Raw genomic sequence first — 18,405 nt, 5'->3', positions numbered from 1 at the left:
GATTCAGAAGTGAGGGAAGCTCTTACCACTGTAGATTTTTAAAGCACTCTAATTCCCCTGTAGTTTATACCTATATAAAATTTTATGAACCAGTATGTAATTTGCATCAGTTTCTCCTGCCTGACAGTTCCATTTTTTTTTTTTTTTTGTCTCTCTTAGATGAGCAGAGATGTCACAGGCTTATTACAGTCAATAATCAGACATCCATTGTCTCAGTAAACATTTGGGGAAATTCTGCCCCTAGTAATGTAGAGAAGCGCTACATCACAGGATGCTGTCACATTGTGAAGTAGGGGTATCTCAAATGCCAGCATGCACACAGGTCACCTGAACACCACGTTAGAGTGCTGTTTCCTGGGCCCAGGGAGGGCATTTGTTTTGCTTTTTGTTTTTAAGTTTTATTTATTTTTTAGTGTATTTTTAGTTTTTGAGATTATAGTTACATCATTTTCCCCTTCTTTCTTCAAACCTCTATTATGCACCCCCACCTCTTGCTCTCTCTCAAATTCGTGGCTGTAGTGAGGAGACGAGCAGGCCTGCTTTTCATCCCGCCCAGCTCCCACACAGCTGGCTTTGCCCCGGAAATAACAACACACAAATTGTATTCATTTAAACACTGGTTGGCCCATTAGCTCTAGCCTCTTACTGGCTAACTCTCACATCTTGATTAACCCATTTCTATTAATGTGTGTAGCACCACGAGGTGGTAGCTTACTGGGAAGATTCTAACCTGCGTCCATCTTGGAGAGGAGAGCTATGGCGTCTGCCTCACTGCCTTCTTCCTCGCAGCATTCTGTTCTGTCTTCCCCGCCTACCTATGTTCTGACCTATCAGGCCAAGCAGTTTTCTTATTAATTAACCAGTGAAAGCAACAGATAGATAGAAGACCCACCTACATCACATGGCTACTTTTTATTTAGTTGTTTAATATATGGGGTGTGTGTGTGTGTGTGTGTGTGTGTGTGTGTACACACGTGCCATTCATTCCTAAGTATATAAGTACAACCTGCTCAGTTTTATGATACTGCTTGAATGTATGTTTTCAGGGCTGATCATTTCCTATTGGATAGCCAGTTGGTGTGCCCTTCCCTGGGGAAAATGCTTTCTCCTGCTTTCAGCACTCCTTAGTTCCTCCCCTTCTGCATTAGTGTGGGTATTAGTGCTATCCTTGTTCAGGTCTTTTATAGGCAGTCATGCTGGTGAGGCTTCATCTTGCAACAAACTTCCTGTTCTTCTGGCTCTTAGTCTTTCCATTTCCTCTTCCACAGTGATCCCTGAGCCTCAGTGCAGGAGTTGTGCTGTAGATGTGTTAGTTGGAACTGATTGGGGTTGCCTATAGCTTGTTATAATGGTCTTTGTTTGCTTTAGAAGAGAGTCTCCTTGATGAGAGGTGAGAACTGTACTTCTGTGAGTGTATACAGATAATTCTTTAGAGTGTAGTCAGGATTATATCAGTAAGGAGAGGTTGTAGGTTCTCCTCCAAGATCTATGACTTCTAGCCCTGGGTGGTTGGTTAGGTTTCTAGTACCAAGAATATTTCCCTCTTTGTGAGCAGGCCTTATGTCCAACTAGAAAGCTGTTGGTTACTGCTAAAGTATGTGTGCCAGTACTGTCCCCTTAGAGTTATCGTGCCATGCTAGTCATTGATGGGTTCATAGGCATCATAGCTGAAAGCTTGTATGGTGCCTCTTGGTACCATAAAAGCTAGTCCTCAGGGGGCAGGCTTTCAGGTCAGATCTAGCCATGTACATGTACCCAAAGTACATGGTGTCTTCAGCAATAGGGACTTATCTTCCACCTCTGAGAGGTTACCAAGGGCAATATCAATAGCCTGTATTGTTTTAGAAGTTTTTTGGACAATACTGGCCAACAACTCAAAGAAAGCTTCTCGTACCTGGTGTTGGGATTTTTGTTAAATAGTCTATAGCTCTTGAAAGGAGCGTTAGCAGCCCAGAAGGGATTATTGCATTTAAACTATATGTAAATGTACAGACTTGCATGTATTATAGGTGTTCTTAGATAATTCCTTATAACTTTTTCAGACAATTTTTATTAACACCCTCCTTCTGTATTTATTCCCCTCCCCTGCCCTAAATAAAACCCCCTGTTTTTACCATTTCCTCTCTTGTACCCTGCTTCTTCTATTGTCCACCCCCCATGATGGCCCCATTTTTTTAACTTTCAGAGATGGCATTTTTAACAAAAATGACAAGATTGGGCCAAGTGCAGTCTCCCTGAGCCTCAGTGCTTTGCCTTTTAAACTGAAACTGTCAGCATACATGTGTAGAGTCTCAAAGTGAAGCTGAGCAAAGTATCTTAGATATCATTCTAGCCAAGAAAAGCTGCCTGAGCTTCCTTTGCTGCACTCACTGGCCATGCCGTCAAGCCAGTGCCTGTATGACAGGAAGGAGGCTTCCTCTGGTTGTCATTTGCCTCCCATCCTTAACAAACTGTGCCAGTAGAGATCCCATAGAGGGAACCTGCTGTGGCTTTCACCTGCTTTCCCTGCTCTCTCCCCACCTCTCTGCATGCCATTGTGAGAAGGGCTTCACCTGAGACCATGGCTCCCTCTCCTTAGGGTAGGGACACCTCACAGACCAAACATCCACTCTTCACACTCCCTCTGGCTGTCATCACCTGGCAGGAAATACGTCACTGAGCCCTGCTTTGGTTGTCCAGGTGTGGTGCGTTGCCCCTGTGCACAGAAGATCTGCCCTGACCAGAGCAGTGACCCAGAAGGCAGCTTACGGAAGGAGCAGGAAAGCGCCATGGATAAGCACAATCTGGAGCGCAAGTGTGCCATGCTGGAGTACACCACGTGCGTACCACCCCCTGACGGTGATCCTGCCGTGACCTCAACTTTTTGACCCTGGCCTTAGCTAACAACTTAGGCTGGAAGCCAGAGGCAGAAGTTTGGTTGCCATGGCCAATATCTGGCCCTAGACATGTTTCTGAACATAACTTCTTTTGAAATCCCATCCACGTCAAAATTTAGAAGCTGCCAATTTCACATGAAAATCAAACTTTTTGATTTCTGAAAATTTAACAACCTCCCAACCTAGCACTCCAAGCTGTTTCTTTCTACCTGCTCATTACTGTCCTGTCCTGGAAAAATGAACACTGTCACACAATCACACATGGTCCTCCCACTCCATGTGGTGGCTCTTGACTTACCAGGAAGAGCTTTTTCTATTTGCCTTGTCTCAGGGGGAGCCGAGAAGTTGTGGATGAAGGCTTAGTCCCTGGAGATGGGCTGGGAGCTGCTGGGCTGGACTCTAGCTTCTATGCACACCTGAAACGCAACTGGGTCTGGACCAGCTACATTATCAACAAAGGCAGAAAGGTAGGCTCCTGAGGACATGCCATCCCAGCACCTGGAGCCATCGTCACTATCTCCTCAACTCTGGCCCTTTGCCACTCAGGATTTCTGAGAGCTTGTGAAGCCAGTGTTAAGAGGCGACACATGAATATCTGCCTAGCCTAGAGTTTGCTTTCCTATTGGTTTCTGGCTTACTTTGTCATATGCATGAGTGCTCATTTTTAGAGATGCATAGAAAGTCTGATGGCATGTTGCCTCCAGGGGTAGGGCTCGTGCAAGAACTGAATGGATTGGAGATCCATGGAAGTTCTCAGCTCACCCCAGTGCTGTGCTTACCTTTCAGAACAACACCCCCGAGAATGGGCTCACAGGAAGACTCCAGACGTTCCTGTCTAAGCGCCCAATGCCACTTGGGTCTGGAGGTGTGTGCTGAGCTTCCACACTAGAGCGTCCCAACTATGAGGCTAGTTCAGTCCAGCACCACCATGGATTCTGCTGGCTCATGCGGCCTCCACGGGCTTTTCCAAGCAGTTGTATCCCCTAATTATTTCTAGGCAGTGGCCGTTTGCCGCTCTGGTCGGAGGGGAGAGCTGATGCCGAGCTCTGTGCTGACAAAGAGGAGCAGTTTGAACTGGACCGAGAACCTACCGCTGGCAGGAACCGAAAAGTGCGTGGTGGGAAGAACCAGAAGCGGAAACGGCTGAAGAAGGAGCCTATCAGAAAGATCAAGCGAAGAAGAAGAGGTACCTGGGGTGTTCATGACCTGAGTCTTGACATAGTTTGTCCCGCACATTGCAGTGTTATTCCCACAGGGTCTGGGTTCATCCTGTCTGCAATCCTGACTTGCTGTGTCTCTAGCTCATCTAAGAATGAACCCATTTCTCCAGTTTTCTCTGGCTGTATGCTTTGCCAGCTTTTCTCTTTAGCAGCTTTCTGGTTTAGCAAGCTTCTGATTTCATCTCACCTGGAAAATCTTCCTAGCAAGACTGTTGTCGTCTAAATGAAGTCCCTTTCTTCTGTTTGTTTGCCTCTGAGTGTCTGCCTCTGCTCATCTGGCCAAGCTTAGTCCTGTTGAAATGTAACTAGGAGGAAGCTTGGAAATGCTTAAACCTGCACTGTTCCTTTAGAACCAGCACATCCCTCCTTGGCACTTTCTAGTCTCATTCCTCATCTGAATTGTATTTCTAATGGAAGTGAGCGCTGAGGGGACTGTTTCCTAAGTAGGCCATTTGCTTTAACACCAACCATGGCTGCAGATTCTTCAAAGAAGAGTGCTTAAGCAAGAACCTACTTTATTGGTTTGTGTTGCTGGCATTCGTAATAAACATCCCATCGCTTGACATAGACCTCAACTTAGCCTGTTTCAGATCCATGAAAGACCAGTATATAGACCAGTATTCCTCAGAAGGAAAATGCAGTGGCTAATGTGTGTATGTAGATCCTAACCCAGCGCTCCCCAGAGGGAATAGATGATGGTGCTGCCAGCTCTTGTAGAGCAGGTACTTTGTGCTGCTGTGTTTCTGTTGTCACGAACAACACCTGTACCAACCACTTCAAGAAGGATCTATTTGACTCAAAGTTTGAGAGGTTTGTGCCAGGGTCTGTTTCTAGGCTGATGAGACAGAGCTTCATGGTGGCGGGGGTGGGAGGTGCGGGATGGGGACGTTGGTAGGGAGTGGCTCCCTTTCAGGCAGACAGGAGGCAGAGATGCTATGCTGCCTGTGTTAGCAGCTCCCTCCTTTCTGATATTCCATCATGGTCTCAGCCTGTGGGATACACCCAGAGGCACACTTTGCTTTCAATTTCAGGGGCTTCTCTATTGAGTGACAGTCAAGGTTAGCCTCAAGGTGGACTTCGCAGGAGGTGGTTGTGTTCTTTTAATATTTTTACATTGACCTATGTATATGTACATGTGTATACACGTGTGCTTCTGTATGTGTGCACATGCAAGCCACAGTGAATGTGTGGGTGTCAAGAGGACTTCTAGGGTTCTAGAATACAGGTTGACCTGATGGCAAACCACTTTATCTGCTGACCCATCTTTACCTCCTGACCCCAGGACATGCTTCCTACTGTTGTTTTTGATCTTCAAGACAGCCCTAGAACATAGGCTTTGCTATCCCTGTTAGAATCTGCATGCACCCTGAGGTCACAGACTCACAGATATTTGAGGGTTTGGAGACAGCTATTGGTTGCCTCACTAATGCTCTGAACATGTTTGTTCTGGAAACAGCTCTATAAGGCACCTTCAGAGGACTTGACAACCCAGTAGAAACAATCATAGACTGGTAGATGATGAGGAGCAGAGATGTACAGAGTGAATACACCAAGGGGATTTATTATGATGGCTTTCAGGGGGTGGTCCAGCCAGTCCAGCGGTAGCCGTCTACCAAAGAATCCAGTTGTTGTTTAGTCCATGAGGCTGGATGTCTCAGCTCATCTTCAGTATACACTGGAATCCCAAAGAAGTAGGCTCTAATGCCAGATGAAATGGACTTGGTAAATGAAAGCAAGCAGACGGAGGTGGCAAGCTTTCTTCTACTACCAATTCTGTATTTCCTCCACCTTTAGCAGCACCTCAGCAGGTCTTAGTTCTCTCCTTGGAGGAGTGACCCATAACTTCATTTCTGAAGGGCCTGTGCCCTCTGTCATCCTGCCTGAGTTAGGCTGTAGTTCCCATTAACTTTAATCACAGAACATGGTAGCACCAAGAGATAGATGCCTTAAAACAGGGGTTCTCAACCTTCCTAATGTGACCTCAGTTCCTCATGTTGGGATAACCCCCAACCATAAAATTATTTTCATTGTTACTTCATTTAACTGTAATTTTGCTACTCTTTTGAATCGTAATACAAACATTTTTGGAGATAGGGATTTGCCAAAGGGGACCCACAGGTTGAGAGCCACTGCACTCCAGACATAATCTTTTTTACCTCCATTGTGGAGAGGCAATTCAATTTCCCCTTGGTAATCTGGATCGATCATCTTCCCAACACTGCTATTCCTTTCTTATCTTGTTGGCATCAGAAGCCCAGAGTGGCAAGGGGAGAAGTATGAGCCTTTCATTCAATGGCTCCTGGCAAGAGCACTCCCCTTTGGTCCCCACTCTGGGACCAGAACTTAAGGTCCCAGGAGCAGGAACTAAAATTTTCCTAGTAGGTCACTAGTGTGATGGTGAGTGGAGCTCTCGCTTTCCACTCCTTGATTCCTGGACCCATAGATCCTGGCTATGGAAGAAACTGTACCATATATTGGACACTGGTTCAAAACTTCTGAAAAGCCTGCCCCAACCCTCTAGGCTGCTGCCACCTAATTGGCTCTGTAGCTGTGTCTTCTAAAGGTCACTTCACCTTTCTATCAGTCTAGCTGCTTCAGGATGGTAAAACCAGTGGACTCCATGATCATGGGCCCACTGTCATTTCTCTGGCTGTGAGGGTCACATTCACACTGCCTAACCTGAATCCATGACATTCAAAGCCCAAGAGAAATGCGTTAAAGAACTGCTCTTCATGGTTTGCTTGTTTGGAATTGGGCATTGTCTAGTAGCTGGTAGCCTTGATCATTTCTTACCAGTGTGGTTGGGGCCCTTCCCGTCTAGTAGAAAAGCTGCCTCAAGGTCCCCCTTCTCTCCCCTTGTGGTTCTAGGAGAGCACCCAGAAGCAAAAAGCAAAAAGCTGCGCTACCAAGATGAAGCTGACCAGAATGCCCTCCGGATGATGACCCGGCTGCGTGTCTCCTGGTCCATGCAGGAGGATGGGTTGCTAATGCTCTGCCGAATTGCCAGCAATGTCCTCAATACCAAGGTACCTGCCATCACCCCAGCCCACAGGACCAGCCCTTTGCTAAGCTGTGAGAGCTATGGCTCTGGACTTACTACCCACTCCCAGTGGCTGCCCAGAAGAGCATTTCCCAGAATCCTTTGTACTTGTACAACTAGCCTGTACATTCTCCCAGCCTTTAGTTAGATGTGTGGGCACTTCTGTCTGGCTACAGTAGAGCAGATCAAGTCATTTTGCTCTTGTCTGCTGCCCATTCCTTCTGTGTTGTCTGTGGTGGCTTGGTGCATTTTGTACCATGAACCCCTGATTTCCACCTTGGCTCTGTAGTTTTGGTACCCCTGGGCCAGGAGTAGCTGTACCTTAAGGCAAAAGCCACTTAGTATTAGCCCTACACATTTGTCTCCCACACTCACTGTACCTCCCTTGCCTTGTTTTCAGTCAGCAAACCCTTTCTTGCTTCTAGTGGTAACAGGTTCTACAGCCTAGCCAGAGCTCCTGTGTTTCACATTTCCATAGCACCTTGTGACCTCTTGCTCTGTGCTTCCTGCCAGCATAGTATGCAACAAAACATGAACTAAACCATCCTCCTTTTTAGAGGCCAACAGGACATGAGCTCCGTGTCAGTTGGGTCAAGGCCACTGCAGGCAGTTATGCCAACAAATAGAGCAGTTCTTTTTTTTTTGTTTGTTTGTTTTTTTGTGTGTGTTTTGTTTTGTTTTGTTTTTCGAGACAGGGTTTCTCTGTGGCTTTGGAGCCTGTCCTGGAACTAGCTCTGTAGACCAGGCTGGTCTCTAAGGACTGATCTGTCTCCTGGTCACCAGCATGACAACCAGAAGAAACCAGTTAGGGCCTGCATTACTTTTTCCATCCCTGTTCTGATCAGTTTGTCTCTAATTCTTGCACCCTCTCCTAAATTCCATTCTTGTTTTTCCCTAAGGAAGATGGAGAGGTGCCCATTACCATCTGAACTTTTTCAACTGCCTTTCAAATGCTTCCTTTCCCTAACATAGCCCCCTACTCCTCTCTAGAACTTGGTGGCATCTTGTTAGTGTTGTTAGGAAAATCTCTGTCTTTAGCCCTCTCCCGTGTGTTATTTTCTAACATGTTCTACTATCTTAGTTCATTCTGTTTCTTCCGATACGTGTGTGTGTGTGTGTATGTGTGTGTGTATCGGAAGATGATGTGATATAAGGCAAACGATACAGAATGGCTCTGAGAGTGAAGAATGTATCAGTCTTTAATGCTTTACTTACCCAGCAAGGGGTGGTGCATGTCTTTTTCCTAGGAGTCAGGGTTCCAGACCAGCCCTGACTACACAAAGAGGACCCTATTTCAATACCAAAAGAAAGCAACAAAACTCTACCAAAGCACATTTAGCATCCTCTTAACCTTACCTGATACTGGGGCCTCCCTTACAGAGCGTGCCAGAAAGTACAGTCCCATACAACATTGAGGATTTGTCCTGTTTTTCTGTCCCCACACCTCACTTGGTACAATGTAGGTGAACACTGAGGCGAGCATTCTGAGCCTCCCTGGGGAAACAGGCTCCCAAGACACATTCATTCCCATTCCTTTTGTTAACTGTCCTATATATGGGTTCTGCAGATACTCACTGTCACACTCTGTGTTTGGACTAGGTGAAAGGACCATTTGTCACCTGGCAGGTTGTGCGGGATATTTTGCATGCTACCTTTGAAGAATCTTTGGATAAGACATCTCACTCGGTTGGACGAAGAGCCCGCTACATAGTCAAAAATCCCCAGGCCTTTATGAACTACAAGTAAGCCACATTTGCAGCTGGATCACGCCAGCCCTTATTCCAGCACTTCTAGTTCCTTCTTTCCCCTTTACCCATCTTGTTCAGACATGGGTGTGGAATTCAGGTGGAGTGTGATGAGTACAGTGACTGTCCAGGTGTTGGAATCTGCAGGTGAAACAGTCATGACTTTCCAGAGCCAGGTGTGAGGTGCAGAGTGAGGCTCACTATGCGTCTGTCCTGGTATCCCCATGCATGGAGGGCAGGGACTGCTGTGATCAGAGCAGTTCTAACAACTCTTCATGGAGCTCACTCTTGGGAAAAGCAAGACAGACCCAGGATCACTGAACAAAGAACACTGTATCCCCTTGGCAGAACTGCTATCCCCACGTCCTTCTAGGTGGAGCACAGGCCTTGTGGGGACAGCAGGTACCTAGGAATCACAAAGCAGGGCTGATCTACTGTCTCCTTACAGGCCCTCAGGCCCTTCCACAACTTTCTCCATAGGGAACCAAGGAGAGAAGGCCAGAGGGATTCTGTGAGGCTGGGAGGTACCCACAACATGCCACCAGTGCAAGAGTTGGGTAGGGTGGAAGGCAGGTACAGAAGAATGTCCTGTACTGTTGCAGTTTCAGAGCAGCCAGGGCACATCGTGACCTGCAGTCAGCCAGGCCATGGGCCTTTCTTATATAAAGCCACTTTTGCTTATTTGTAGAATGTTCTTATTTCCTACCTGAAAGAATTCTCTGAAGGAAAAATGCCCTCCTAGTCCTGACTTCTCAGAAGAGGAGACCTGTCAATAGGTGTGTCAAAGTGGTAGAGAGTTGTCAAGGAATAAGATCTGAGGCTTGGGCTCCCTGTTCCAAGCATACCCTGGAACAAAGGAAAAAGGGGGGTTCAGAGGTAGCAGGCCCGGGGTTCTGTCCTCTTATGTACTAGATCTCCTGGCCTGTGTACTAAGTTGATGAAATGTCAGCTATCTCAGCCCAGCTCTTTCCTTCCCCAGACAGCAGAGATGGCAGGCTCTAACTGGTCGGGCTTCTCTGATGTGCTTGTTTCTCCTTTGCTTCCCTTTGGGCAGGCCAGGTTCCACTACCCTCACAGGCATGGGCAGGTTGGCAGGTGGACAGCAGTGCTGTGGCCAGGAAATCTGATAGTAAATGGTGGTATACAGTAGTTTCAAATACACACACTCACACTTCTCTTGGTCCTATTAGTCCTGTCCAAATCCCTGTGAATGGGGTAGGGCTGAAGGAGAATGTCATTGTCCTCCGTCTCCACATGGAAGATAGAAGCAGGATGGACAATGTGAGCCTGACCAGCCTTACTTGAATTGGGTACAGCTCACTACAGGGTGCTCATTCCCCAAAGCTAGTTGTCCCTGGTGCTTAGGTAGATCATAGCTCTCAGAGAGCTGAAGCCAATACCCTCAGCATTCAGAATGGGAGGAGGGTACAACTTGAACAGCACTGGATCTTCCCTTCCCCCAGGGTCTGCTTGGCGGAGGTGTACCAGGACAAGGCACTCGTTGGAGATTTCATGAGTCGAAAGGGTAACTACGAAGACCCAAAGGTAGGTCCCATGCAGTGGCAGGGCCCAGTGCACTCTGAAGATAGGCATTGAGGAACTGGCTAGCCCTCAGGACCCTGCAAACATGGAAGTCAGCTTGTCAGTGCTTAGGACCCACTGGCCCTGACTCCAGGCATCCATTTTAAAGATGACCATGTGTATGACTTGGTACTTTCAAATGCGGTTGAGCTTGGGGCCTGTTAAGGAAACAAAGCTACTCTTTAGAAATTGCAGGCAGAGGCTTTTGAAAGCTGCTCTGTTAGTTTCTGGTCAGGGGCCAGATGGTGGCTGACAGGAAGGAGCTAGCTGTGTAGGCCCAGGTACTTCTGCCCTGGCTAAGTAGAGACTTCTCTATGATAGTGTTCTGCATGAGGCAGCGGGCCACAGGTGAGCAGGGGGTGCCGGAGGATCTGGATAAGCCAGCTTACATGGGCAGCCAGGGGAAACCAAGCTGAGAGAAAGGAGGTAATAGAGCATCGAGTGTCTGGCAGCTAGCGTGTCCATGTGCATGGTGGGAACAGTGTAGGTTGTGTTTGCATCTCTCCTCAGTCTGGGGAAGGTGAGCTACATACAGGTCTGAGAGCTGTCAGCGTCACTTGGGCTCCAGATTCCTGTCATGGCAGTGAGTGTTCACCACTCAGGTGGCAGGTAGACTCAGGGTAGGGGTGGAAAAGACAGCAAATATGGTGTTTTGGGGGTGTGGCTGCCAGCGGAGTTTGCTCACAATGCCCTTGGTGTTTGCATAGCCTCCCTTCCATGGGAAGGTGTGGCATCTAAGCTCTTGTGTTACAGGTTTGTGCCAAGGAGTTTAAAGAATTTGTGGAGAAACTGAAAGAAAAGTTCAGCTCTGGCCTGAGGGACCCTAATCTTGAGATCCCCGACACACTGCAGGAGCTCTTTGCCAAGTAGGTGCCTTGTACTGAGTGGGCAGAGCCTTGTACTGTGCAGGTGTGTAGCAGAGATTAGCCAGCTGAACAGTGCCTGCCTGGCTATACTTGGCCTTGCATTGCCCCTCCAAGGACCACCTGATGTCAGATACCTTGACACCTGTGTTTCTTTTTCCACTGAGTCCCTGCTGCTCACCTAACTAATCCAGACTCTGTGTTGTATATGCTTCTTGCTGACTTTGCTTTTTTTACTATTAGGAGACTGTAAGATGGAAGAAAGGAAGAGGTGGTGGCTCCAGGTGCACTCAGTGCTCTCGGCCTTAGGGCCACAACCAGGTGTCAGAACAACTATATCCATCCTGCACAGCTTCAGTCCTAGGGAGGCACTGACACACTGTCCCCAGTCCAGGGTCACAAAGCTTAAATTCTAAACAGGACCAGGGCCTGTGCTCAGTGGCTCTCATAACAGAGCTTATGCTTTAGACTCATACTTGTGTGGAAGAATGTACTAGTTTGAAAGTAGTTGGGGGAGTTGGACAATCTGAAGGGATATAAATCAGGCCTGTTTCCACAGTCACATCCAGATGTAGATCCCTCTCTCCGTCCTCATGGGGACGCACTCCTCCTTCCCATAGAAACACCCTTCACTCTGTTTCGTTTGGAACCACAATCTAAGGTTCATCCAGCAGTGAATATGATGTCCACTTTCAGACCTCCATGACAGTTGCCCTTTTCTCATGTATTGTGAGACAGATTTGTGTAGCCCAGGCTAGTCTCTAAGTCTGGGCATTCCTCCTGCCTCAGCCTCTTGATCCTTAGGATTATGGGCATGTGTCACCACACCCAGCTGTAGCTGTTTTCTGGGTTTTGTTTCATTTGGCCATAAAGCATCTCTCTACAGTTCCCACATGGATGTGTGATTTATACTCACTCTTGATGGGGTCTCAGTGTCTGTGCCCATGCTTGTTGTTCATCTTCTCACACATGTGCATTCAAACAAGAGGCCGCTTGTAATCCTAAATGAAGACAGTTATGGATGTAAAAGTAGAGCTCTACACACTTAGAGGAAAAGTGAGTTGCAGATGTGACCGATAACATTGACTTTGGCCGGGAGTGTTCTGTGGACCAGGCAGTATAGGAGAGACCTCCATGCCTGCCCATATGACGAAAGGGGGATTTTCTGAAAAGGCAGTTTTTCTGTCAATAAATTTACCATTGCAGAATTGAGGTTTTATTTTAGTTTTCTAAAAGCCAAAGGAAAGGCTTGGTGAAACCTAGAGTTTTAACAGTTAGTTTCATGAATTTATGTTGACTTGAATGTCATGTAACGTGATATTGCATAAAACTCACAGAAAAGACAGGAAATGTTCTGTTCTTCTGCCTTCAAGATTGTCACTTATTTATAAGATTTATTTATTCTTTTCCATAGTGCTGGAGATTAAACTCAGGACCCTATACATATCAGGCAAATGCTGTACCCCAGAGCAAACCCCTAATCCCTCGTTTTGTTGGTGGTGGTTTGTTTGGTTTTTGAGGCGGGGTCTTATATGTAGCCAGGCTGGTCTTGAGTTCATGCTCTCTAACCTCATTCTCCCAAATACCGTATTACAGGTGTGCATCATCATGTCCAATTTTCTTATTTTCCTATTGACAGATGGTAATGCTATATATTTATAAGTTACATAATAATATATGTGGTATGTTTTTAGTTATGATCTGTAAGCACAATAAATCACTAGAACTCATTCCTTACCTTCACCATAACCTTCCATCAGTTTCTACCTCCTCTTCTTCCTGCCTTCAGCCTCATAGCACCTTCCTGTTTGGTTTCCATGAGATCAGACAGACCTACAAAAATGCCAGGTGATCATGGCAGCCTTTCTATAATCATAGCACATAGCACAGGAAGCAGAGACAGGATCCCTGAGCAGGCTGACCAGCTAGACTAGCTGATCAGCAAGCTGCAAGCTCCTGTGAGAGACCCTTCCTCAATAAATAATGCAGAGAGTAATTGAAGAAGATACTCAAGGCCAGCCTCTGACATCCATGCACATACACTTGCACATACATGTGCACTTGCAACCTATAAATAAGCACATGCACAGTGCGCACACATACACACACCATTTCTTTGGGTACTTTTCCAAGTTTCTCTCTTTGATTGTCTTCTGCTCACAGTGAGCCCACAGTTTTACACCCATTGTCCCTGCCTATCCATGTGTTCCCATGCTTTCCCGCTCCTCAGGTCATAAGAGTGGGCTTGTTTGAAGGGTGAAACCTGGTGTGGTTTCTGTGTGTTCTGAGTTCGGCGTGTTCAGCCCTTCAACAATGAATGACCGCCATGAGCAAGTGCCAGCTCTATGCGGGCCACCCCGTTGCACCAGCATGCTCTTGTGCCTCCTTTGCAGATACCGAGTGTTGGCAATTGGAGATGAAAAGGACCGTGTTAGGAAGGAGGATGAACTTACCAGGTAAGTTCCATTTCTCAGCTCTAGCCTCCGTGTGGAATCTAGGGCCAAATCCAGCCTGCCACCTGCTTTTGTGAATAATTGGTTTTTTAGAACACAAGCCATGTTCATTTGATGTGCTGTCTGTATGTACTGTTTCCTTTTTGTACTGAAACAAAAGAGCCCAGGGAGTCTGGCTTTTACAAAGGAAGTTGCCCAAGCCCTATCCTCAAGTGTCATTTGCCTGGTCTTTCAGTGAGCTCAACCCAACAGAAAATGTCAAGCAATATTTATCTGAATTTTAGCTCTGTAAAATAGTATACAATGATCCCTTTTTTCATTTAGAGTCAGGGAAAGAAAAAGCTGACTTTTACCTGCTGGTTTAGAAGCTAGTTACACATAAGATTGCCTCTTTCCCACCAAGGGAAAGCACTTACTTTGTTGAGACAGTATCTTACTCTATTTCTCACCCTGGTCTGAAAGTTGCTCTGTGGGGCAGCTTTCCCATTGCAGCGTTGCAGTTCTGGGATTATAGACAGACATCTAACCGGGAACAATGTTTTTGTTGAGACTTGAACAATTAGTATGTCCTAGGAACTGCCATTTACTTTAGTTGTGTGACTACTTCAGCACTCAGAGCACTTTTGTGGGATTGAAATGTCTTTAACTATTTCTCGTGTGTGCACTCACCCTCTAGGGGTGCTGCTGTGGGTCAGCAGCCTCCTGCAGCCTCGGTACTTGCTGTGTTTCAGTGTGGAGGACATCCACTTCCTGGTGCTACAGAACCTGATCCAGAGCACGCTGTCCCTCTCTAACAGCCAGTCCAGCTCCTGCCAATCCTTCCAGGTGGGTGCTGGCCTCCTCCGCACAGCGGGGCCTTAGACCATAGGGAATCAGAGCTCACTCTGCTCTTCTTAGCTATGGGGTCTCGGGGGCCTTGAGTGCCTTTAATTCTTGTTAGAGTTCTGACTTGTGTGTTTATTGCTGCTGTAATCAAACCTAAGGCTTCCTGCATGCTGCATTCACTCAGCATGCCAATCCCAGGCTACTGAGGGGTGGGGCTGCAGTAACCTGGAACCTCACTGTCGTTGGTTGTAACTCAGAGGCCCTGGGCCACTGTCTAGTCTTTCCTACTGCTATGATAAAGTATTCTAATAAGCAACCTAAGAGAAGTCAAGGAAGCAAGAGCTTGAGGCACATTGCATCTATAGTCAAAAGCCAGAGGAATGAGTGCTTGCTGAGTTTGCCGCTCAGGTCCTTTTCACCATGGATCACAGCCACAGAATGGTGCCACCCATAGTGGGCAGTCTTCCTACCTCAGTGTAATCAATATGATCCCTCATGGGCATGCCTGGGGGTATAGCAGGAGATTCTATATTCTGTAAAGTTGATGGCACTAGCTGTCACAGCCCACTCTGCTGGTGCATGTCCTGCTGGGGCTGCAGACATCACCTCATAAGGCCTGTGCCATAGGACTGGAAAAGGTAGGGCTGCTGAGAGAAGATGTTTAGTTTTTTTTGTTGTTGTTGTTTCTTGTTTATTTTTTAAGATTTACTTATTTTTATTTTTGTGTATGGGCGTTTTGCCAGCATGTCTGTCTGTGAACCACATAGAATGCATTGCCCACAGAGACCGCAAGAGTGAGTCTGGTTCCCTGGAATTGGGTTTGCAGATAGTTATTAGCTGCATTTGGGTGCAGGGAATTGAACCTGCTCTGAACCTATGAGTCATCTCTCCGACCCATTTTTTGAGATGATCTCCCTATGTAGTACTGTCTAGCCCAGAACTCGCTATGTAGGTAGATTAGCCTTGAATTCACAAAGATCTCAAGTGCAAGGGTTAAAGGGATGCAGCACTGTGCCTGGCAGGGGAAGATGCTTTTTTAATACCTTGCCTCAGAGCTCTGCCTGGCCCTGGACACTGAGCAGCAGTAGGCATGCCTTCCTGGGTGTCATTAGAGCTCTCCAGCTTTAAGTCGCCTGGTACAGTTGCTTCCCACAGGAATCTTAGGACCCCATATTTGACAGTGCCAGCAAACACTTGTTTCCTGGCAGCACTGACTTTGGCCTTTTGCACAGTTCTAAGTGAGAACCTGGCTATTGGTATCACCTGTCCCTTGGCCTCATGGGTATTGTGCAGCTGGAGGACATGAAGCCCTCTGTAAGCCTAAACTACAGTAAGGGTGTACAGTGAGGCAGAAATCCTCAGCCAACGGCCCTAGCAATTCTTTGTGGGCTCATGCTTGTTTAAAAAGAAAGCAGAGATCCTTCTCACGCTCAGCAGGGAGTCCAGGCCTAGGAGCCTTCAGCATCCTGTTTGCCTCCTCAGCCCCAGCTGCTCTCCCACTTCTGCGTCTACCTCCAGGGACTCGTAGGCTCAGATGGAAGGTGTCTAAGACTGGCTTTGTACCCCAAACACTTAGAAAGACCACCTGACCACCCAGCCCCCAGAGCAGGCAAGGTGCTTCTGTGGCTCCCAGGAGCTAGCTCTGAGGACTTGGGCCATCGGTGATGACAGAGGCTCCCCAGCAACCTATTCTCAGAAGACAGAAGGAATGGGTAGATACTGCAAGCATGCCAGACAGCTACAAGGATACTTTCCTGTGGCAGTCTAGGCTCTCAGGTGAACCCCACAGGCTTGGTCAGTGTGGTCCAGCACACAGCAGCAGGTATCTTGAAGTTCTCAAGAGCAGAAATCATAGACAGCCAAGCCCCAGTACTGGCCGCAGCTTCTACTCCAGTTCTGTAGGAAGTAAAGGTGAAAAACATTGCAACCTCATGCTCTCTGCCCATGCAGTTTCCCCACTGGGGTCTAAGTTTGCACATGCAGACCTGCCAGACAGACTGCCTGGAAAAATCAGGGTATGTGACCCTCAGATGGCTTCTTCTAGGAGACCACTTCTTGTGACCCACTCCCCAGTGACCACCTGGCCTGTCAGCAGTGAGGTCACTTTCCTCTCTTGGTTTCACTTAGGCCTCACAGCAAGGCTTTGGAGTGTCACTTAACTGTTAGTGTGCACTGTCACTAGGAAATCCCAGTACTACCCAAGAGCCTTAGAGCCTCTTGGGACATCCAGGCTGGTCAGCTAGCCAGCCTTCCTGTGAGTGGCCCCTTGCAGTTTCTATGCTGCCATGGTTAGCTCCCCTTCTGGCCAGGCACCTCACCCTGCCATGTGCTATTACAGATCTTCCGTCTCTACCGGGAGTTCCGGGAACCTGTACTGGTGAAGGCCTTCATGGAGTGCCAAAAGAAGAGCTTGGTCAACCGGCGCCGTGTCAGCCATTCCCAGGGTCCCAAGAAGAACCGTGCTGTGCCCTTCGTGCCCATGTCCTACCAGCTTTCCCAGTCATACTACAAGTGAGTGTCCTCAGAAGCAGAGAGCTTGATCCAGGAACGGGTTCTCTTTCTGCCTGTCTCCCATGCAGGGGTGGTGCCGTGAAACAAGTGAGGGAAAGTTAGTTTCAAGTTTTGTAAGCAACCCAGGTAGCAAAGCACCTGCCTAGTGGACTACCCTTATCCCACCCCCATTCAACTAAGGGCCTTTTGCATCACCTGCACCCTGCAGGGCTAGGCGAGGTGCCCTCAGAACCGCTGCACCACTAGCCTCTCATTGCAGGTGGGAAAGCCCTCCTTCAGGCATACCATGCCAGCCTCAAGACAACAGGGGCCACATTTGGACATTAGATGGCTCCACCACTAGTCCTTTTGGCTTCCTCCTCCCCAGCTCCTTGCCCTGATGAACTGGGCTCCTTTGCTTCCGGGGGGGGAGGGGGGGTAAAGCAGCAAAAGGCATGGGTGTGGTCGGCAAGTGGGTCCCTGTGTTGTAGAGCTGGCCTCTGCTTACATCTGCAGACAGTGAGATTGGACACATGTGTCCTATCAACTGTCAAAAAAGGAGGTTCCTCCTCCTTGGGTCAGCAGCTGTTGGTGAGAAGTGTTGCAGGGTTAGATGAACTGGCCCCACCTGGAATGAACAAGGTGAGTGGGGACGAAATGCCTAGACTACATTGGCACTGGGCTACAGCACTGTCTCCCATCACAGTGGGTAAGACTGCTTCCGGGCACAAGGGTGCAGACTGTTCTGAGTGTTGTGACTTCCACAGTGGCCCAGCACAGGCTTTAACAGCACTCTTCAGTGGCCTTTTTTTTCTGCCTTGCCTGCAGGCTTTTCACGTGGCGATTTCCCACCACTGTCTGCACCGAGTCCTTCCAGTTCTACGACAGACTCCGGGCCGCCAACATGCTGGACCAGCCCGATCATTTTTCCTTCAAGGACCTGGATAGCAGTGACCCTCCAAGTGACCTGGTGGCCTTTTCTTTGGATAGCCCTGGAGGTCACTGTGTGACAGCCCTGGCCCTCTTCTCCCTGGGCCTCCTCTCTGTTGATGTCAGAATCCCGGAGCAGATAGTGGTGGTGGACAGCTCCATGGTGGAGAGTGAGGTCATGAAGAGGTCAGAGCCCAGAGCAGAACCATGAATGTGACTCTGGTCACAGTTTGGGGACATGCAGATTCTTGGGGTGTTCATTAGGAGTGGTCATTTATTCTCACTGTTTTGGTACTGGCAGGGTTATTTGGTCTGAGCGTGTGTTCTGTGTGCATGTTCTTGTGGGAGTGTACACATTATATATGTACATGTTCTCGTGGGA

General features: G+C 47.8%; 1 protein-coding gene across 1 annotated transcript in view; it reads left to right on the top strand.

Annotated features, from left to right (window-relative positions):
- Gtf3c1 (general transcription factor IIIC subunit 1) overlaps positions 1-18,405 on the top strand; it is a 68,051-nt gene that overhangs the window by 41,901 nt on the left and 7,745 nt on the right. The window contains exons 20-31 of the mRNA XM_005351191.2: positions 2,680-2,818; positions 3,208-3,343; positions 3,663-3,741; positions 3,874-4,062; positions 6,965-7,122; positions 8,736-8,878; positions 10,345-10,426; positions 11,216-11,328; positions 13,719-13,781; positions 14,510-14,603; positions 16,942-17,114; positions 17,922-18,209. Coding sequence (XP_005351248.1) covers positions 2,680-2,818; positions 3,208-3,343; positions 3,663-3,741; positions 3,874-4,062; positions 6,965-7,122; positions 8,736-8,878; positions 10,345-10,426; positions 11,216-11,328; positions 13,719-13,781; positions 14,510-14,603; positions 16,942-17,114; positions 17,922-18,209 — 1,657 coding nt within the window. The remainder of the gene's footprint in view (positions 1-2,679; positions 2,819-3,207; positions 3,344-3,662; positions 3,742-3,873; positions 4,063-6,964; positions 7,123-8,735; positions 8,879-10,344; positions 10,427-11,215; positions 11,329-13,718; positions 13,782-14,509; positions 14,604-16,941; positions 17,115-17,921; positions 18,210-18,405) is intronic.

The sequence above is a fragment of the Microtus ochrogaster genome, chromosome 8 (assembly GCF_000317375.1).
Source record: "Microtus ochrogaster isolate Prairie Vole_2 chromosome 8, MicOch1.0, whole genome shotgun sequence".
NCBI classification, from domain to species: domain Eukaryota; kingdom Metazoa; phylum Chordata; class Mammalia; order Rodentia; family Cricetidae; genus Microtus; species Microtus ochrogaster.
This window is presented reverse-complemented; position numbering and strand designations above follow the sequence as displayed.